General features: G+C 43.0%; 1 protein-coding gene across 2 annotated transcripts in view; it reads left to right on the top strand.

Annotated features, from left to right (window-relative positions):
- The window catches only part of GRIA1 (glutamate ionotropic receptor AMPA type subunit 1), a 277,064-nt gene that overhangs the window by 187,668 nt on the left and 66,293 nt on the right, over positions 1-23,103 (top strand). For both annotated transcript variants that reach the window (XM_054568140.1, XM_054568142.1), the window contains exons 10-11: positions 264-470; positions 6,048-6,418. In XM_054568140.1, the coding sequence (XP_054424115.1) occupies positions 264-470; positions 6,048-6,418 (578 nt within the window). The remainder of the gene's footprint in view (positions 1-263; positions 471-6,047; positions 6,419-23,103) is intronic.

Raw genomic sequence — 23,103 nt, 5'->3', positions numbered from 1 at the left:
AAATACAAGAACTCCTGGAACATAATTTGAAAAACTGTGCACCACATCTCATTGGTGAAGCAGTCTTTTTTTGACAGTTTGCTTCCTAACCCAAGGAGTTTTATAATGGGGGAGCTGAAATGCAAGAAGTGAACTGAGGGGCTAAAGAGACTCCCCCCAAAGTTAACCAATGTTGGTGACATCCTCCTCTGCCACTCCAAAGTCCTCCCTACCCGTGAGTGATCACATAACCCATGTTCTCCGTCTCCCCATTTCTCCACCAGGAAGATCCTTATGTGATGCTCAAAAAGAACGCCAACCAGTTTGAGGGCAATGACCGCTATGAGGGCTACTGTGTGGAGCTGGCAGCAGAGATTGCCAAGCATGTGGGCTACTCCTACCGTCTTGAGATTGTCAGCGATGGAAAATATGGAGCTCGCGACCCCGACACAAAGGCTTGGAATGGCATGGTGGGCGAGCTGGTCTATGGAGTAAGTTCCCCACGATGTGGGAAATTCCAGAGCAGAGGCAAAAGTTTGGACATGAAATCATTTGGTGGTTGGCTAGCCATGCCCACAAATGACAACTGGACTCCATAATTTCATATTGCTGATGAAAAGATGAGAAGTCCAAAATCTAATGTCTTAAGACATCCTTTGTTCAGGTTCCTGATCCAAGATCCCTCAGTCAAACTCAGCTCAGTCTTGTGGCCAGGATGAGTTATCACTTAGTCATTTATCTCTCAAAGTCATTTACTGCTCCCTCAATATAAATTTCTTCCCTGGTGGTAGGTGCACTCAGATCTAACTTTATCACTTGCCCCAATACTCCCTTGTCCTGCACCTTCCATTTCAGCCACAGCACTCCCTGAGCCACTCTGTTCTCTAAGTGCTATCTGCACCTCTAAAATCCTACCCTTCCTCCAAAACCTTTATCAAATATTACTCTTTACAAGGTGCCATTTCTTTCTCCCTATTACAGGTACAAACTCCCTTTCTTAGCTGTTCTTGATTTCCCCTGTAGAATTTTGTTTCTGCTTCTGTTAGAGCCTACCCTGACTTGTATAACTGTTATCTGTGTAATAGGGGTAGGTCTACTTCATCTTTCTATCTCACTATACTCAAAATAATGCCATGAACAATTGCCATAAAAGTTTCCATAAATTGAAGCAATTTTGAGAAGCTACTAAATGCCTGAATTGTTTTAAATATTTAGGGAATCACTGAGAAGCAAAAGATCTGATCCCTGTCCCCGAAGGATGTTATTATTTTATAGGGTAGAAAAGACAGTGAGAGAGCACAGTCAAAGATGGCACAGTACTGAAGTTTAGGCAAGAGGCGAACATGAGTTTACCTAATCATCAAAAAAGATACGGAACTTGAAAAATGGCCATATTCAAACAATGAGAAAGATAGCCCAGAAATCTAAAGAATAAACAATAAAATTGTGATAGAAATAAGTAAGGTATGAGAGAAGAGCAAGAAAACACTGGTAAATTTCATGAAAGTCTTGGGTGAGGAGTGCTCAGGGATAAGTGGCAGAAACGACAAGGGGAAGAATGTGGATTGATTCAGAGCGCATTGGGCGACCATAAAGGTATTTGAGTAAAACAGCACATGGCAATGGAAGAAGAATCCAGCCGCCACTTACAGGAAAGGGACCATACCACAGCTTCCCTCACTGAACTGGAAGGATGCAGGCTGGGGCTCCGCACTGAAGCACACATAGGTCCCAGGGTGATGCTAAGTCCTGCTCAGGATAAAGCCACTATTTAGGAGCTTTGGAAATCTCACTGTCTCATATGAAGGCAATAGGAGTCATGACGGCCATGAGAACACCGCCAAGGGAATTCAAAGAACACAGAGATGGGATAAGGAAAATCTTCCCCAGGAAGATGGCTTTTGAGATGACCTGGGAAAACAGTTAATGAACTGACGGGTGGGATGTGCTTCTCCCCTTTCTCCACTCTCTGCTACCTCTCACATTAGGAAGCCCCACTGATGAAAGATAAGAGATCTAGATTAATGCTGCATCTGGAAGCTGGTTTCCATGGGAACCTCCACCAAGCTTGTGAGGTCATCCCCATGGCAACTGCTGTGAACTTTTCACCTTCACCAGCATTCATCTTTGTCTTCACCCCATTGTTCCCTGAATAACAGGCCTGTGATAGGGCAGAACAATGGTGTGATTATCCTGAGGGTAAGTCCCTATTCCACCCAAGCAGCCAGCTCTGGCTCATCGGTAACAAAGCAGTTATCCCTGGGCGCCCCAGCCACCAGCCATCCCCCAGAAGACCCCCCGCCCGCCCCCGGGGCCCACCCTCTGCCCAGTACAAACTGTATTCTGAAGACTGATGGGCCCAACTGGACACCTCCCTTGATTTTCTTTTCCCTGAAGAATAAAGGAATTTGGGGGACTATCTCGCAGCCAAAACAACCAGCAAGGTCAGACAAAGCCCATTTGAAGGGCTCCAAATGTATTTTTCGATGCCTTTAAAATAGCTAAGTCAATCAGGGTCTCTCTCATCTTCCTTTTGCTCTCTCTTGTCCTTATCAACTAATGTAGTAGCAGCATTTCAGCATGAAGGATGTGTCAAAATACCATGCTAAATACTTTACCCACATTACTTAATTTACTCATCATAACAAGCCCAGAAGGTGGACATGATTATTTTTCACATGTTATAGACAAGGACAGTGAGGCCCAGGGAAATTAGGTAATTTGACAAAGGACATACAGCTGATAAAAACCGAGTCGGGACATGCAGCCTGACTTCGGTTCCCTACGCTGGGATATACTACCCACGTGAAAATCACAGGATCCAAGCTCCGGACTGTAAGGTCAATGCTAACTGGCGGTAAGAACGGCAAGAGCCTCTCCATTCACAGATGTCACAAATGGCAAATTAAGCTTCCACTTCTAAGGTGCGTATGGCTTTGTGCCTGACTCACAGGTGATACTCTTGCCTGTACTTTGTCTTAGTGAAGCAGAAAGTGAACCATGCAGACAGACACCTGGACTTGAGTTCCAACTTCGCCAGCTTACTGACCCCATGACTCCTGCAAACCACTGAATTCTGAAAAACAGGGAAAGCGAACCCTTCGTCCCAGGGCTGGGGTGGGGAGTATTCACCTACACAGCTCCTAGCTCGCAGCAGTTCTCTATCCCAATTTTTTTACTCTCTTTCCTTTTACTTATTACATCAAATCTGCTTACTGCTTCCCCAAGATTGCTCTTAGACACCACATACTTTGTTTTGGGATCTCCTAGGTCACTGGTTCTCAAAGAATGAGGTCTGAACCAGCAGTACCAGTCTGCAAATTCTCAGGTCTCACCTCAGATCCACTGAATCCAGAAACTCTGCCACTTGTCTTTTTAAAAAGCCATTCAGGTGATTCTGAGGCATGTTCAAGTTTCCACTGTCCTAAGATGTCAGTTTAAGTAAATAATTTCAAGTGCCTGCAAAATGCTCACATTTCATAGTACTCTCATATATTAGAATTCATTTGACCTTCACCAAAATAATCCTGTCAAATCAGTAAAACAAAAATTATGTTATACCTCCCTTTTCTAAAGGAGGGCATTGATATCCAAAAAGACAGCTGTCTCACTGAAGTCTAGGTGGTGAGCGAGCCACAGAGCAGAGCAGGCAGGCTGACTCTCCCAGATCAGCCCTGCCCCGACCAGCCCCGCAGAGCTCCAGCGACAACTCCACTCCCCAGACCTCTCGGTCCGTGGGAAACAAGCTGAAACACGGGTGCTTTACACAAACCGCCTTCCCTCTCTAGGCCTGGGTTTCCTATCTATAAAATGGGGTCGATGAATTTAGCACCTCCCACTGTGTGTGTATTCTACACACCCTTCTGATGCCTGGGGATCCACGGACAGTTAATTTTAGAAATAGACTATCTACTTCTTCCTCCTGGAAATTCTAGTACATAGTCAACTTTTAAAGGTTCTGGGAAGTTCTGTCCCAAAGTAACTTGTTTAAATTTGTGTTTCCCAATGTTTTGCATTTTACACTTATTAGCATCCTTCCAGAAATAATGTTCCGTGAAACAAATCTTGGAGTTACTCAATGAACTATTTGCTAAGATGATGTGATTCTGTGACTTTTCCAGTCCACAGCCCTTCCTATTAACTCACATCAGGAGGCATCAAACAAGTCCATTCGGTTTCTGTTACCACTTTCAAAGCTGGTCACCTTTCACCTCCCTTTGGGGTAGCTTGTGCTCAGCTCCTCATTTCTATTGCTGTTCTCTCCCATTCCTTTTCTGTCTATATTAGGTTTGAGAGAAGAGAGTAGATATATTCTCCCTTGTACCAGCTCGTATTTGTAAAAATTATCAAGATGTACACAGTAGGTGTTAGGAAAGAAAAAAAAGAATTACTATGAAATTCATACCTGATTCCACACTTCTCTATAGAAAGTTTCTTTCCATAAGTGAGAACCTAAGGCATTCTGAAGCCAGGCTTCTTATTCCACTGAAAGTATTTTCTCAATGATCCCAGCCAATGAGAGCAACCAGAGGGTATCTCTAAGCAACACCAGTGGGTGGCTAAGCGGGGCCCTCGTCTTGTGGCCTCTGTCACTAGCCTCACACGAGTGCTGTTGCACAGCCTCCGGAGAAAGCCATACATCTTGCACAGACTTGCTTAGACATGTCTCTCCTTTCAAAAATGAATGTTGTGGCATCTGTCCACAGAACCCTTTGGGTATGCACTATCCCTTGTTCTCAGGTCACCAGAACAGTGAATTTTTATTGCTTAAAGCCAGTGCTGCTGCCATTAGGGAGAGGCAGGAAAGACAGAAGAGCAAAGCCAGTGGTCCGCACGCCAAATACCTCAGGATAAGCATTTCTTGCAACGCTCTTATGTTTATCTACATGCTGGATTTCAATTTTAAAAAGTGAATTATTCATGTATTTCTTAGCAGTCTTCTTGGGGGGGAAAAAAATAGAAGTGATGCTACTTTTCCTTCTCTCTGCCAGGCCTTTACTCACATAAGTCCCGCCTCCTCAAATTTGTTCTGTGCCAGAATCCCACTCTGTCAAAATCCTACTCTTCCTTCAGTGCCAAATTTATATGTCACTTCTTCAGTGCCAAATTTGGATGTCACCTCCTTGATGATAAAGTCCCAGCCAGAATTAATCCTTCCCTGGCCTCCAGTCGCATTTTGTATTTCTTGGATAGCACATATCCAGCCTACTTTATACACTGAAAGGTGTGTGTGTGAGCCAGTCTCTCCCACTAGTATGTAATTCCTTGAGTGTAAGGACCATAGCTTATCTACAGCTTCCAGCCTAGGGCTTGCACACATTAAGTGCCCAATAAATGTTTATTGAGTTAACTTTGTCTTCACCACCTTGTTAACCAGGATTACCTTGTTGCAGGTAAAAGAAATGCAACTCAAGCTTGTTTGGGCAAACAGAAAGACTGGTTCATGTTCTTAGGGACAAACAGAAGAATATATTGGCTTATGATTCTAAGGAGTCCAGTGTAACCCCTGAATTTAGGGTAGCCCAGATTGTGCTATCATGGGTCAGCTTCTGCATCCCTCACTCTGCATCCCTCACTCTGCCTCTCAGAGCTCATGTTCATTAAACCAACATGGGTCCTATGCCATTCTTAAATGAGTCACTCTGGTCAGGGGAGCTGACCAAACTCGGGTCGTGTGCTTTACCATGTAACCATGTGATCAGCTGCATTTGAACCAGGAGGACTGCAAGTGAGGCGGTAGTTATTCTAGCTAAGGGAGGAGGCATGGCTGCCAGGCAGCCAAAACAACAGGTATCACAACATCCCCTGCTAGTAAGGTTAGGAAGATGCCCCTAACCATTAGAACTGTCAAAAAATGGGACAACTTCTGTAAGATATTGAGCTGATCATCCATTTGTCAGAAATACGTTATAAAAAATAGGAGGGGTTGGACCTCTAAGGTTCTTTTTAACTCATAACCTTTAAGATACAAAAGAACATTCACAGTGAAGAAAGAAACAAGAGAACAGAATGCTGCTAAACTCAACTGCATTTTCTTTCTTTCTTGTTTTTTCCTTTCTCTCTTTCAGAGGGCAGATGTGGCTGTGGCCCCTTTAACTATCACCTTGGTCCGAGAAGAGGTGATAGACTTCTCCAAGCCATTTATGAGTTTGGGGATCTCCATCATGATAAAAAAGCCACAGAAGTCCAAGCCGGGGGTCTTCTCCTTCCTCGATCCTTTGGCTTATGAAATTTGGATGTGCATTGTGTTTGCCTACATTGGAGTGAGTGTCGTTCTTTTCCTGGTCAGCCGCTTCAGCCCCTATGAATGGCACAGTGAAGAGTTTGAGGAAGGGCGGGACCAGACAACCAGTGACCAATCCAATGAGTTTGGGATATTCAACAGCTTGTGGTTCTCCCTGGGAGCTTTCATGCAGCAAGGATGTGACATTTCTCCCAGGTCAGTCAGCTCTTTTCAACCCCTTTGCTCAGTGCTGTATTTTTCTTGGTAAAAGCAAATATTGAAAAGGGTTAGGAATTATTTGCAGACTTCACTGTACTCAGTGTCTCAACTGTGCTACAGACAACCATCTGTTGCATACGGTGGATTATCTGCACACATCCTGTGTCTGGGCCAGTTCTGTCCACTCTCTGGCTGATGCGCTCTGTCAAGATTAATAGGCATAATCACAGCTCTGAAGTTCTGTAGCTGAAAGGTACAGAGAAAGGAAGGGGGAACAGTGTGGCACAACAAACATCCATTGAACAACTGCTTTATGGCCAAACAAGGTTTTGAGTCCTCCATGTGTATTTGTCTCATTGAATCCTCACATAAGCATAAGGTGGGACTCTCGTTACATCTTCTTTTATGAATGAGGAACCAAAGAAATGGTCAATATCTTGGCAAGGTTGAACAGCTAGTAGCTAGGCGAGATGGGATTCAGACCACACCCTGTGCTACTTCTGAATGGTGGGAGAGCAGTGAATTATAAGCAGGCTCTAGCAAGCTCTGCGTGGCCCTGAGCCAGTCACCTGACCCTCAGTTCTTCATCTTTAAGAGAAAAGCTCTTTTTCTTGGTTCTAAGAAGGACCTTGGAAATAATTTAATTCTGATGGTGAGGAAAATTTGTTTCTGCTGGTTCAAAAAATGAGGGTTCTTAGAGGTGCCTGTGATATCATATTGAGAATACTGGGGTAAGAAAACCAGCAAGGTTCCAGTCCCATGCATGGAGCCAGAATAGCTCGGATTTTGTCTGTTTTATATAATGGACTTGTGAATAATATTTCTTTTGTAACAGGGTTCTGAAGCTAAGAAACAAAAAAAGGAGGAAGGGCGGGAAGTGGGGGAGAGAAATTTGAAAACAACCAATCTAGACCAGTTCCTACATTTATTTACCTCCTGTCTTTGTGTGTAATGTCTTTTCAAGTACATTCTGAAATGTTTGTGCCATACATCGCCTCCAATGTAATTGATAAATAGGCGCTGCCTGTATTTCCTTTTACAGTGGCACAATGTCTATGAACCCTTCTCCAGTAGGCAGTTCCCTGTAGATTTCCAAGTTTCTACAGCATGCAGGGGAGCATGGATAGGAATTGGGCTAATGTGGATAGATCTGCACCCTCTTGCTTTCTGGGGGCATAGCTGCATATATATCAAGGCCTCATGGACGTGCACTGGAGACATCTTTACCACAGATAAGACTATTTTGCATTGGAGTTTTTATGAGGACCAGTATTCCTAAGTGGCAATGGAATAAAGTCTTTCCAAGGAGCTTCCTGTAGGACTCACTTTGCCTGCTATATCATTTAGATAGTCTCATCATTCACCATTATAATTTTGTTTTTCTTTAAATAAGAAGACAGTCGGGGGCGGGGTGCATGGGAGAGGAGGTGTGAGACTGGATACTTGGCCAATACTGGCAAACACATGGTGAAGAGTAGACAGAACCAAGCAGGAGAAGGGCTTACTTAAAAATAAATCAGACCAGTGGATAAACAGTGAGAAGAAATGGTTCTTAACTAGTTAGTGTAATGTAGAGTCATCAAAACGTGCATGTATCTCAAAAGACCCATGGGCTTGCTTTTTCTCCATGATTTCTTTCCTCAGGGGGCAACTTACCTCCCAATGGCACTCCTATGGTCTGGCCTCAGACTCCCCACAGTTCCTCCAGCGGACTCAAACGGGTGGCCAAAGCTGAGTCCTCTGCCAGGCATGTTGTTGCCCGACCTTCAGAGTTTGGCAACGGTTCCCCATGTCACCACAGCCCCCATTTTTCTTCTTTCATTACTTTGTTACTCAGCCGAGAGGGTATCTGAGTTTGTAACCTCTGGCTTCAAGAAGATTTTCTAACTGTGTTTCCAGGACTTCTGAGAGTTCTGCTTGCGTATCTTAGGAACTGACAATGAGGTGAAGATAAGACCAAATAGGAACATACCCAGCCTCCTTCATCTTAATTTTTAATAAACCAACTCCACTTCATGCCTCTGTTTCTTTTTACCAGTAAAATGGAAATAAGGAGTTTCTAACTCCCAGACTATTGTGAGATTTAAGAAATTGATACATATAGACCCCAAAACACAGTCTCCAGCCAGCACAAAGGAAGCACTATAAAACAGATGCTGTTTCTTCCAATTTTATCAGTTTCATTTATTAGGCTCCTACTAAACTTCACTAGAAGAAAGTGTGCTTACATTGCTTTGAAAGCCACTGGACTTCTCTCTTCTGGGAAAGTCCAGGGTCAAAGCAGAAACAGCCAGTGGTTCCCTCCAGGCCAGCAGTACCTGGATTCCTGAGGCTTCTCCTCAAACAAAATGGAAGGACTTGTCATTTTCCATTAAAGGGTCTGCCAGGCACAGGAGCAACGCTGACAGAATAGGGAGTTTTATCCACTTGAGGGGGACGCGTTCTTATCGAGCCTAATGGCCGATCCCAGAGTTTAGGGACCTGTAGAAGCCCCCTAAGAGTCAGAATATACATCACAATGTTTCTTGGAAATACATGTTAAAGACATTTATCATACTCATCATACACATTTCCTGATGAATTTAAAAAGTTTCGTGACATTAGACACTGTGGGTGCTTCAATGGACAGTATTTTTAAGGAATTTGCATACATCAAACACCCTTTCCAATGAATTTTGATTAATTGTTCTTGCTATTTACTGAAAAAATATACCATAAGTCCTGACTAATTTAGAATTTGGGGGAACTAAGTTTCACCTGAACTGTATCTGCATTCATACATGAGTCACTCCATCTCTTTTTAACCTCTTCAAAGTTCATGTTAACATCTATTAACCAGAGCCAACAAAATGTGCCCAAATGTGGTTGTCTGCAAAAAACAAATGACCCAACCACAGTAATATGAACAGAGAGAATTATGTTTCCCACATTATAAGAAAAATGGTGGCAGACAGTGGCTCTTGTTTGATTCGGTGACATCAGGGTTAGCTGCTCTGAGATTCTTTTCTTCATATTTACAAGGTGGCAGCTCCCAGGCACTGTGTCCATATTCAAACAGCAAGAACAGGAAGAACTGTTGCCAGCCATTTCTATCTCTTTGGATCAGGAAATAAAAGCTTAACAGCATACTCCCCACCCTAAACAGATGTCTACTCCTATCTCATTAATTGGACAATGGCCCATGATCACTTTCAGTGGCAAGGGAGGCCAAGAGGCAAGAATTTAGGTGCTCCAGCCTCTAGAGTAGAAGGGGTGGGAATGGATGTTGGGGAGTCAATCAGCAGCACTGTCTAAAGTGCCTAAGGTCAATGTTTTCTGCACCAGCACCATGATTAGGTAATCTGTAATCAGCATATTTAATGTTGTGTACCAGTAAACACTACTGAAATGCTTTAAAGATGCTTCCCTCCTCCCTTTAGAATGTTTATATGAAAATGTGGCTTTGTGTAACCTATTTTAGCATTCAAAGTTAAAATTCACTTTAACTGTGATCACAGATAAAAATGTCATCCATGAATTGACTTCCAGGCCTGCTTCTTGTGCCCAAAGATCTATTTTTAATACATATTTTAGATTGTTTTTTGTTGTTGTTGTTGTTGTTGTTTACAGAGAGGAACATTTTAAGAAGGGATATATGACAGACAAAAAAATCATCACAGTCAAAATTTATCTTCAATTTTCTCAACTTTCCTTTCTGTACCTTTTCTCCTATTTGTGGCCAATGTCATCCATTTATTCAACAGATAGTACTAATTGGCTATGACATGGTACTAGGTGTTGAGATATGAAGATATACTGATGACGGAGCAAGGGGGATGGGAGTCTTTGCTTCAAGGAGCTAGCGATACAGGGGTATGAACAGACATTAAAGAAGTAATTGTGAATGCATGACTTGTAATGTGCTGTGAATAAAATGAACCTACTATAGCAATAGATAATAAGGGAAGTGGAACTAAAGGGGGACTTATTTAGGATGTTCTGAGAAGGTTTCTCTGATGAGTTGATAAGTAAGAAGTAGCTGGGCTCATTAGAACCAAGAAACATAATAGCCATGTGTAAAGACCCTCAGGTGGAAAACAGCTTAGTGTTTTCAAGGGTGGAAGAGGTACCATTGTACTTGACTTGTAGTGAATGAGGAGAATGGGGGTTTAAGATAACATTATAGAAGCAGGCAGAGGCCAGATCATGTAGGGCCCCATGGCCATAGTATAGATTTAGAATTTTCCTCTAAATACAATGAAAGGACATTGGAATCGATTTACATGCTAAAATACCACTCTGGGGAGCTATGAGTAAAATGAATTAGAGCAGAGACTAGGCAAGAGCAGAAGCAGAGGGACCAAGCAAGATGCTCTCCCAGCCATTCAGGGGAAATTACAGTGATGGAGATTGTGATGGCTGTGGGGATGGATTCGTGGTCTGCTTTGAAACTAGAATTAACAGCACCTGCTGATGGATTGGATCTGTGATGGGGAGGAGAGGGAAGCGTCAACAGGGAATCCAAGATGGAGGGAGCATTTGAAAAACATGGAACTACCTAGTTCCAGGGACCTTTAGCTCTGGTGGGATCGTTAAGATGATCTTGGTTCTCCATTTCATGCCACAGATGAGAAAACACACCCAAGAGGAGAAAAGGATTTTCTCTAAAGGTGACTGAGATACTAGGCCGTAGGGCCCAGACCAGAGCCACCTACCTTGCAGTCTCATCTCAATTCAAGGCGTCCTTGCCTGAAAGTGAACTAGAAGTGAGCCTCTTCAGTTCCTTATTCCCACAGCTTCTACTTCCCTATTGGCTTTTCCATGCTGTCAGTACTTTTCTGGGTTCGGGTGACTGTAGTAAGGAGAATGAGAGGGATTCTGAAGGTCTTAAAGGAGCAGAGGAAAATGGGAAATTAGACTTCAGCTTTCAAAACCCTCTCTTATTCCTGATTCCTGATTTTAAAATGTATCAGAATGTTTGATAATTATCTCCACCTAGTGAAGATAATTACCCTCAGTGAGAAGTCTCAAGCGGAGGAGCGATGGCACCTGGAGATCTCTGGGAACTGGATACCACAACACCCAGCTCATAAGACTTGTTGGGGGCCCTGTAACTAACTGATTCACCATGGGAACAGGGCAGCCAATGAGCAGAGCCCAAACCACAACACAATGACAGCCTGACCTTTGCATTCACATGCAAATTCCATAGCAACCACGAGCCTCGCCTCCGCGTTAAAAGGTGAGGAGAAACCTGCCCCTCCACCTCCAGCTCTCCCTCCCCGCCTCCCTGAGATCGCCAAGCAAACACCTTCCCCTCTTCATGAGGCTTGAGTGGTGCAGAAGGAAGAAGGCATGCTGAGAGTAAGTATTTATGAAAGCAGCCTGAAATTATAATAGTTCACCTTTAGAAAACATAAGCCTCATTTGAGACACAGATTCACTGCTGAAAGGAACAGTGTCACAAGGATTTGTGGACAATAATGATACAAGTAAACTGTGATAGATGCTTTTAGTCTTGGAACTGGATGTGGGGGTTTCTGCGGGGACCCCTGAATCAGAATCACCCGGGATGCCTGCCACAGTGCAAGTCTCCAGGCCCTGCTCCGACTTGCAGGCCCGGAAATTCTGCCATCGTGGCAGGTGTGACCTGTGCATGCACTGCCTGGGAGTGCCCCCTGCCCGTCACCAGGGGACTTCAGCTCAGTGTCCCCTCCCTTTTCAACTTTAATCCTCCGCTACCTGAGACTGGGGCCCAGAGCCAGACTCTGATACTGAGCAGTCTCACAGACTGTTGAAAAGCGCAGGAGTCCGAGTTTCAGATGCTCCGAAAGCCACATGGGAGCATTAAAATGAACGCAGTGACAGGAGGATAAAAGCTTCGCTGGGCACGCAAGTGAAAGTGTCATTTTCTGCCTCTCAGCCAGCGGCTCCGGCCATTAGCACAGGGGAAGTCAAATGGCTTGCTCTCTCTGGCTTGCTCTGGAAGTCCGAGATTTGAATAGTTTTGTTGAAGGAGAGATTTTTTTTTTTCCTCCAAAATCACAGTATGCAAGTTTTCAGAAGGTGTTTCACACAGCTGAAAGAGATGACTAGGACCACGTATCCACGCATTGTGTTTATTTACCACTTGTTAGGAGGAAGGCATGGTTCAAGGTACTGAGGGAGATGTCAATGGACAAAGAAGACAGAAATCCCTGCCCTCTTAGAGCTTAGCTTCTAGTGAGAGGAGGCAGACAATAAACAAAACAAAATGTAATCCCAATTGAAGATCCTCGCTTACAGAGAGGGAAGAAACTTAGCCGAGGTCACATGGATAATTAGTGTAAGTTCAGTAACACAAGAATGGAGGTCGGCTGAGGACTGTGATGAACTGGGACATGTATGTGTCAGCTAAAGAGGGTCACTCCCACCCAGTTCTAGGCAGTCACTGTCATGGGAATTCTGTGCAGATAAAGCAAAAGCATGCCTAGCTTCAACCTGTGGGGGCACCAGTTGGAGACCCCTGGAAGAATGCTGGGAAGTATAAAAGCACTACAGTATCTTTAATATGTTTAGACACATGTGGAATCATACTTACATATGTTTTAAAGGATTCTCTTCTCTCCTCCCTCCATTTTTGCTCCAAGTATAAAATCTGGTTGCTATGTTTTCACTTTCTTTCACAAGTCCTGGAAAATCCAGGCCATAGATGGGGGCTACACTAGAAGAAAGAACCCCCTGTTTCTTCTTAAACCCTCTCTGGAAATACGGCATTTGAGATTAAGAGACCCAATTGTTCACCTGGAAAGAAGTACTAAGTTCTGTATAGGGAAAAATGAAAGCATAATTAATTGAATTATGGGGAATGCATGAGAAGCCCGATGGTGTTAAATATGAGTTAGGTACACCATCCAACTGTGGCAAATGAATACTTGTGCCCTAGCTATGTTTAAGGGGAGATAATGGGTGAAATAAGCCCAAGGTACCTCGCAGAAAATAAATGGTGTCAAGCACACGAATGCAGAAATTACACACCTGGGTGATGATAGTCACTGTGATTACCTGGTGGCTCAAGGAGAAAGGGCCTTAAAATAAGGAGACAGAATAGCTGCTGGGAGCAGAATGGAGCGTCCTACTCAAGGGGGTAAAGGGGAGCAGGTGCTGTCACAGGGGGCACGCCCATGCCATTGGAGGAGGACCTTAGAAAGAAGCTCAGTCTCGGTCTAATAGATCATTGGGTGAGTCACTTCCTCACTATCTCACTCTTCCCCCCCGCAAACTTGAAACAAAACAGTCTCTACCATGTCCCAGCCCCATCTAAGCCTTACCTCCCTTTGACTGCCAGGCTCAGTCAAAGCTCTAGCCAAATCGCGTTGGGGTGCATTCTGTTTCCCAAGGCCCCTACTGGTTGTGTGCCATCGTTCCCTCCACTTTGACTGATTTTTCCCATCTTTCCTGCTCAAGTCCTTCCACTGTGTGAGTGCTGCCTTCTCAACCCCAAGGGCTCCTCAGGAGCAGCTTTACAGTAATGGTTAGAGCTTGAACTCGGGACTAGGGCTGTGACTGAATCTAAGCCACCACTTACGAGCTGTGTGGGCATGGGAACATAGCTTCTGTGCACCTCAGTTCCTTCCTCTGGAAAATGAGGATGATAATCAGAAGATCTACTTCAAAAGGATATTTTTAGTATTAAGTGAAAATTCATGGAAAGCTTCTCCTTTGCACAGAGCTGACATACCAACAGCAAATGCTGCTCACGTTGTTGCAGCCAACGTCACTTGGACCTATGGGGACATCTTATCTCTTCAACCTTCCACTGTTGTTCCCACGTCTGCTTCTTATCAAGACACAGACTGGCAAACTTTTTTCTGCAACTCATCCAAGACCTGACATAGGTTCTTGTATATTCTAATTATTCAACACATGTTTGTTGAATGAATGTGTGTACCTTCTGAGACCATGCCATATTTTTCATTTAACAGAGAGGAAATCACCTAATGGAGAGAATTTCTGACTGTCACTAACTATGTATATCACATGGTACAACTCAGCCCTGCTCTTTGAATGGATTTGGAGGAAAAGGAAGAATTGGAGACAAGGAAGTTAAATAGGCCCAGAACACAGTTTCCTGTCATCCTAATGTTGCCAGTTGCCCCCTATTCAAAAATGCTCTCATCTTCTCTATTTTGGGGGAAATAATAGTAACAATTACTTTCATTTGTTGTACCTAGTATGTGTCAAGCACTCTGGTAAGTGTTAGATCGTATTTAATCGCCATGACAACCTCTGCCTGGGCACATCAACGCCATTTTCTAGATGAGAAAATTGAGGCCCAGAGCAATTAGCTCCCATATCCATGGTTACCCAGCAGAGGGGGGATTATAACCTGCCTCTGCTTGATTCTAATACCCATGATTTATACTTGACACACTACTGTCTTCCATGACGGGAAATTTGTAGGCCACTCAGGGCTCCCTGTGAATTGTTAGAATTCATTTAAAAAAGGCATCCCTAACTTTCTTTAATGAACTTTTTTTTAATTTGGATTTTTTTTTTTTTTTCGTTGTTATTCCTCACAGTATGTTTGCCTTTAAAACCCATCTCTAAGGAAGGAGAGGTGAGCACCCAGGAGTGCATTCAGCCCCTACCAGGAGTGAGTATACCGTGGCCCATAGGAGTGAGGAAGATGGTGAAACAGAGACAAGAGCAAAGATGTAACTGGTGTCACTTTGAAGAGACAACCTGTGGTTTCAGTTGGGAGGTGACTGTGGGCATACGGCAAATTCCATAGTCAGGGCCAAAAGCTGGAGAGGACAAGTTTTTAACTACAGCACTTTAGGTATAAATAAGGGGTGGAAAGAGGCAAAAAGGACCACAAATGGCCTTAAAATTGTGGGGCGAGAAGCAGGTGGAGTCTCACAATTATCCTATAGAAAGGGTTGTGCAAATGTGACAAGATGTACATATACAGATGTTCATTGTGCTGTTTTAAAAAGCTAGAAGTAGCCCACTGTCTGTCAGTAGAAGTCCCGGGAGATACGTGATGGTCCCTCATCTGATGAAACACAATGCAGCTGCCAAGGCGGGTGACAGGACACCTGTGCTGCAGCGCAAAGACAGTCAGGGTTGCACAGCCGGGGAATAATGGGGTCTGGCCCCAAGGCCCGGGCTCTTTTCCACTGCACCACGCTGTTTCTCTGGAACAGAGGGAACTGGGGGGGTGTGCAACTAACGGCTAAATTCTGTGGTGTGTAGAGTCGGTGCCAGAGTTTTTCCGAGACAGGAAAAATGAGTGTGGGCTGCAGTGAAAAGAGACTTCTGGGAAACATTGGACCGTGCCTTGAAAGATGAGATAAGATTTTCTACAAAAGCAAAGCAACTCTGGGAACTCTGATGCAGATCGCCATGAGCAAAGGCACTGAAGCAGGCACATGTGCAGCCATGGGGCCTGTCAATCAAAGTCATCCCTAGGTACTCATGAGTCAAGAGTTCAAAGCTCATAAAGTTCAATGATACACTCAATACAATGACTTTTGGGGCCCTTAACTGGTTTTAAGGCCATTAGAATGTCAACCCAAAAAACACACAGAAGTGAAATGGGCTATGCTGGGCTAGTTCTTCAGTTGCCACCAGAAAGTAACTTCCAGCTCCCTGTGGAGTACCTTTATTGATTGGTGTTAAGGCTTGGTCAACCATGGATGGAAGCATGTCAGCCAGGGTCTAATTTCTGGAATTCAGAAAGTCCTGGCTGGATGCTCAAGGAGTCCCAGCCCCTGCTGCTTGCAAGGTCATTTATCTCCGGAGCAGCAGGCGGCAAGGGCTGTCAGGCAGAAAGGTGCCTTTCCCCTGTGGAATCCTGGCCTGGGCAGGCCCCTGGTGTTCATCTTCTCTTTCCTGTCCTATTCTCTATGTTGGTGCCCATCTGGGAATGGAAGAGGGAATGGAAATGAGTTCATTCTGTTTTGTTTCTGGTTACTGTGGTTATGTATTTGTACAGATACAAGAGAGGATTATTCTGTGAAATGCTTTAATTGAGCACCATGTAGGATCTAAACCTTGCATTAAGCACAATGCTAAGCATTACGGCAGATGCAAAGAAGCAAGACACGTAAGTTGAGACCTCTGACACTGCAAGTCAGTAGAGGAACCAAGATATACAAGACAAGAGGTAGACAGATGGTGAAGTAGAATGTGTATCAGAATAATTCCCAAATGTAGGACTTACAGTCAATGGGTAGAGAAGAAAAATCACTGAAGACTAAAATGATCTGGGCTGGCTTACTACAAAAAGAGACTTGGGTTGGTCCCAAGGAATAAAGTTAAACTCGTAGAAGAAACTCCAGGTAAGGAAGTCAGGGTAGGGTGGGGGGCAAGGGGAACCCAAGCTAAAAAAGGGGAGATTACTGTGTTTTCAGACCAAATATCCCATTATTTAGGTAGACCTGGGTTTGGATCTTAGTCCACCAGTTACTAGCTATAGACTCAAGCTAGTAACTTAACCACTAAGCCTGTTTCCTCAACTTTAAAAAAGAGGCAAGGGGCCATCAATGCCAATATTACAGGCTTTTTATAAGAATACATGAGCAGCCCTGGCTGGTGTGGTTCAGTGGATTGAGCACCAGCCTGTGAACCAAAGGGCCACTGGTTCAATTCCCAGTCAGGGCACATGCCTGGGTTGCAGGCCAGGTCCCCAGTAGGGGGTGCACAAGAGGCAACCACACATTGATGTTTCCCTCTCTTTCTCTTCCCTTCCCCTCTGTCTAAAAGTAAATATTTTTAAAACACAAGAATGCATGAGCAAAAAGAGGCTAAGCACGTTTGCCTCGTGCCTAACATATACCAGGGGTTCAAAAAGTCTTCGTATTCTTTCCCTTAATTTGTGTTAATCACTTTACTCCCTTCCACTTCGTCCCTGACCTCCCACCAATCATGCACTCTCTGCCAAGAGCTTTCTGAAACTCACTGATGTGCATCTCCTTATGTGGCTATGCTCCTTGCCCAGCAGCAGCCAGAGGGACGTCTGGAGGCTGTTTCCAGGAGAAGGGGAAGGCTGCCAGGTGCAGTGTTATGACTCAAGGATATTGGCAGCATTACTTGTCTCATTCCAGGGTTGCTCCTCACTCCAACCTGGCTAGGATCTGGATCTGAGCCCCTCCCACTCTCCCAGTATAACTCGTGTCCTGGGCAGTGACCCTTCCTTGCTGAGCCCCTGTCTACCGGTCCCCTCCTGATCTCCTGGGCACTTGGTTTTGTTTCTTAGTGGTCAGCATTATGGTGGTTTTCTCTGCATCCCAGGGTGAAAGACACTGGTTTTGTAGGACTTGTAAACATGCAGGGCTTTTCCACAGAGTAGTTAAGAAGACCATGTTCTCTGGAGTTCACCCTGGGCTGGATTCTCCCTCTTATACTAATTTGCTGTTTGTTCCTGGGCAACTAGCTTTGCAACCTAGCACCTCTGTTACTACTGCTGCATTACAAGCCACCCCCAACCTGTGGTATAAATACTCAGGATTCCATGGGTCAGGAAATTTGAAAAGAGGCACAGTATCTTGGCTTGGCCCTGCCTAAAGATGTGTGGGACCTCAGACAGAAAAATTGCAAGGCTGTGGATGACGTGACACATGGAGGGTGGAATCATCTGGAGGCTCACTCACATGCTGGCTGGCTGGGGAGGCTGTTGTCCTGAACACCCACACGTGCTCTCTCTATGCTCTGCTTGGGCTTCCTCACAGTAGCGTGGCCAGGTTCCAAGAACAGATATTCAAAGAGAAACAGGCAGAGGCATATCATCTTTTATGGCCTACCCTTGGAAGTCACACAAGATGACTTCTGCCACAGTTACAGACCCAGCCATACCAAATGGGAAGGAACATTGATTCTACCATTCAGTAGGACTTGTGCCAAATTATATTATAAGAACACGTGGAATAGGAGAGGTTGTTGTCAGGATCTTGGAAAATACAATCTGCTACACTTTACATAAAAAACAAAGGTGATACTCTTTGACATCATCCCAAGTATTAAATGGGATACAGTAGTTATAGTACTTAGCATGGTCCTGATACATAGTAAGTCCTCAATAAAAGGTATGTACTCTCTCTCTCTCCCCGCCTGCCCCTTCCCATGTAGAGATACTTTATATATGACATTTACAGTCAGAGATTATTAATATTCCACCTGATCCGTGGTTCTTAATATTTTGTGTTCATAATAGACACTAGTAATTATTTAAGTTAATGACTCTATAGATTAGATCCTTAGTCTACAGAGTAGTACCTTAGAAGTCAGATAGTTTCTTATCTAATTACCTCATTTTATACTTTGGGAAACCAAGGTTAAGAGAGTTCACACAGTGGTTTAAATTAGCACTGAAAATTTAACAATTCCAAATTGGATGAAGCAGTCTTTGTTGCAGATAACTCAAGTGACTCTTAACAAACAATGAGCAACTTTTCAAAAGACTGATGTTTAGATTTCAACACCCATCATGACAGGTAGGGCCTTGAACATCATCATAGTCTCTGGAGGCAAATGAAAGGAGACAAGAGGAACACAAGAGATTGGTGTGTTCTCATTTTGCAGGTCTGATCACCAAAATAAATGAGGTCATTACCTTTGCTTTTTTAAGACTATAGATTGTTCCTGCTTCCCACAGCCAAGGGTTCCCACCTTTAGGTAGTATTTGCTCAGTGAATCATCAAAACAGAACAGTCAGAGTTACAAAATTGAGCTGCTGTGCGTTTGCATGTCCACACTAAGAAGTAAAGGCAAGGGGAACGGAACAAAAGGGGCCTGGCTGGTTTTTCCTCAGCAGGGCTGTGTAGAGAGCCAGGCTGGACCAGAACAGGAAGCAGAAGAGAACTGTGGCCAAGTGACCAAGGCAACTCTCTTTCTTTCTCAGATCTCACAGCCTGAATGACCTGGCATGCTCCACTGGAATGCTTTTACTGAGCCCCTTTGGTCAGTCCTCTTCTTAGTTTGGTAAAGAATACACAGAAATAGGAAACATTAGGTCTTTGTTTTCATGATGTTTACAGTCTGTCTGAGGACATAAGACTAACGTACAAGGAACAGTGAACTTACCAAGCCCAGGTGTATCCTGGGCCCCAAGTGCCATGCACTGGTGATCCAAATTTTGAAGAGATGGGTATTGGTAAGCGATGGGTATTGGTCAGTCCTCGTCACCCATCTGGCTGGAGAGGGGAAAGGGCAGACACATTATTAAACCATAAACAAATTGATCAGCCCAGTGGCTCTTACATTTCATTATATCTGTTGCATCAAAACTCAAAGGAGTGAGGAAATTTTTCATGCTTATATACAGAAGGTTCATAGTTTATTTTTTTAAAACTTCAACCTCTTTTTTAATTATGCTGATTAAATTTGACATAATATGCTGAGCAAAGGAAGATTTTATTTGGAGATAGGTTTTCCTTATATCTTCTCCCTTTGACACACAGTTGATTTTTTAAATTTTATTGAGGTTTGATAAATAAATTAGTGCACAATCATAAACACACACATACAGCTCAATTAATTTTCATAAGGTGAAAACACCTGTGTAATCAGAACTCATAATAAGAAATACAGCAGGTCCTCATATAATATTTCATTCAATATCATTTTGTTATAACATTGATGAAATGCTGAAGGAACCTAACTCTTGCTTATATCAAGTAGCCTGCGGTAAAACTGGTTGCATTATATATCCTTTGACTTTAAGTCGCAGAGCCTATCAGTGACACTCAGGCATCCCTCCCCTCTGTGCCCTTCTCCATGTAAGAATAACCAGTATTCTGACATCTGACAACATATTTTTACTGATTGAGCTGCTTTTGAATTTTATAAATCTAATCATATAATATGTATTCTTTTGTTTCTGGATCTTTCTGCTCAATGTTATGTTGTAAGAGTCATCCATGTTATCACATACTGTTCTAATCCATTAGTTATCATTGCTGTATAGTATTTGTTTTGTGGCTTTACCACAATTTATCCACAAATAAGTGTGACTATCTTTGCAGGTAAACATTTTGGTTGTCCCCAGTGTAAAGTCATTATAAATAATACCTCTATAAATATTCTTGTAAAACTCTTTTGATGAATATATGTGATTTTTTTTCCTAAGGAATTCCTAGGCCATGTTATTTATAATTTTTTGTTGTAGATTTTTTCAAACTGTTTTCTGAAAATTTACACTCATCAGCAATGTATATGAGTTATAGTTACTCCACATTTGCCTTTTTTTTTTAGCAAGTGGGTGTTATAATATTGCATTATGGTTTTAATTTGCATTTACCTGATGACTAGTACCTTTTTATGTTTACCAGCCATATGTATAGCCTCTTTGATAAAATACCATTGTAAGCCTTTTGCCTATTTTTAGTTAGGTTATCTGCCTTTTCTAACTTTGGTACAAGCATTCTCTATATATCTTTCATATGTGTCCTTTTCAGGTGCCTGCATTATCAATATCTTCTATTCTGTGGCTTGTCCTTTCACTCCCTTGGCAGTGTTATGTGATGAACAGAAATACGTAATTTTAACATAGTTCATTGAGCAAGTTTTTTTTTCTTTATGACTAGTACTCTTTGTGTCTTGCTTAAAAAGACTTTGTTACCTCAAAGTCATGAAGATATTCTTCTATGATTTATTCCGAAAGTTTACCTTTCATATTTAGATCTATGTGTCATATAGTCATGAACAAGATGAGGGTCAAGATTATTATTGTTGTTGTTGTAGATGGATATTCCATGTGCAATTAGCACCATTTATTGAGAAAGCCATTCTTTCTGTCCACTGCATGCCCTTTCTCATAAGCTAGGTCACCAAATGTTTATTGGTTCCAGAACTATTGATTCTGTTCTGGTGATAGACCTGTCTTTTCTTGCCCCACACCATCCTATCTTAATTAGTATAGCTTTACACTAAGTCTTGATTACTAGCGACTAGGTGTCTGTGAAGCCTGCTCCTGGGTGCTGAAATAGGCTGGGGGATTCTGCTGGGGTGAGAGGGAGGTGTAGAAGGGATTCTCTTTATGCAGAGGCTCATACAAGATCAGTCTGTGCTGTTTTCTAACTATGAGATGGGATGGTCCTGTTGGAGCACCAGTGATTGTGGTTTTCGCAAAGGCCTGAACAAACCAATAGCCAAGACTCTGCCCGTGATTTTCTGGACAGCATTTCAAAACACCGAAAATTGATGGGTAAAGCTGAGGACACTTCTGGGTAAAAAAGGTGTGCTTTAGCATTCAAACGTAGAACAATGCAAAACTCTGGAGACTGCCAGAGAGTGGTAGAGAGAAATTAATTCTCTTTCATTTAAATTAACCTAAAAGAAGAAATTGCACATTAAATGACATAGAAGGTAGAGAACAAAAAGGAATTTGTTGTGCATTCAAAATGTGGTTGCTTTTATTGACTCTTAGTTTCAACTCAATGTGTCAAGAAAGCTACTGATTGCATTGGCACATCATAATGACAGACGAACAAGTAAAAAAAAAAATGTAAACTTTTTAAAGGTAGCATGTTTTGTGCCAGTTGAGTCTAAGGCTATTTCTAAGTGATGGATGTGCTGGGGCAATTAAACTGGGGGTATTGATTGAGTCATGAATCACCCAGCTACCTGCACATGATTAAAAAAAATAACTTTCACAAAAAGCAAACTCATCCATGGCCTTGAACCACAGAGCAAAAAGTGTTCTGTGCAAAATTCAGTTCCATTTCATCTTGTGAATTTTCCGCCCCTGTTTATGTCAACTATGGTGAAATGCTATGGCTTTGAAAAGGATAAAATAAGCAATATTCCCTTTCTGTTGCAGCAAAACAAAACTCCCCACACTCAATAAATCAAAACTGTACCTGGTAAAAATTGAACAATTCCATCATTTTCTAAAACCTCTAAAACACTCAAATTTGTTTCAGTACTTCTGCAAACAATTCAATCAATCAGTTTTAGCAAATATATGTATTAGGCACTTACATTGGATGGAGGAGTGGGCTGAGTGGGAGAGCCTTAAGGAGACTAGCAGTCTACACACACACATGCACACACCCATGCAAAACACTATTATTTCTTAATTTAGTGAAAAGAAATTCTCCTTTTAGCATCATAGCAGTCTTTTCATGTTAATACAGTTGCTTTTTCGGTACTATCCCCTAGGCCATTGCTGCTGAAATTTTTCTGTGCACAGGTTTGGGATGTGGCATAAGACTGCATTTCTAATAAACTGCAGGCAAAGCCAAAGCTGCGTCTTGAGTAGTGAAGCAATAGGCTGACTCTGAGCACTGTCTTGCCTGCCCCTGTAACTCCAGCACCTACCCCAGAGCCAGAGTGAATATATGTGAAGCAAAGAAGTAAATGAAGAAATGTCAAAATATTATTTTTGCCCTGGCCAGGTGGCTCAGTTGGTTGGAGCATCATCCCATACACCAAAAAGTTGTGGGGCATGTACGGGAGGCAGCTGACTGACAATTTCCTCTCAAAATGATACTTCTCCCTCTCCCCTCCTCAAAATCAATAAACATATCCTCAAGCAAGGATTACTGTGTGTGTGTGTGCGCACGCGCGTGTGTGTGTATCTCTTGTGATTTATATTTATCAATACATTTTTATATTGGTAGACATGAGAAAAGTTTAGCAGTATGGGCATAAATACAGAAATAACAATACTCATGGGCTGATGAAGAAGGTATGATGGAGAGATATGAGAAGTAAAATAG

This window comes from Pteronotus mesoamericanus, unplaced genomic scaffold (genome assembly GCF_021234165.1).
Source record: "Pteronotus mesoamericanus isolate MK-2021 breed Mesoamerican mustached bat unplaced genomic scaffold, CSHL_Meso_final contig_2, whole genome shotgun sequence".
NCBI lineage: Eukaryota > Metazoa > Chordata > Mammalia > Chiroptera > Mormoopidae > Pteronotus > Pteronotus mesoamericanus.
The sequence above is the reverse complement of the archived record's forward strand: the minus strand, read 5'-3'. Positions and strand labels throughout refer to the sequence as shown.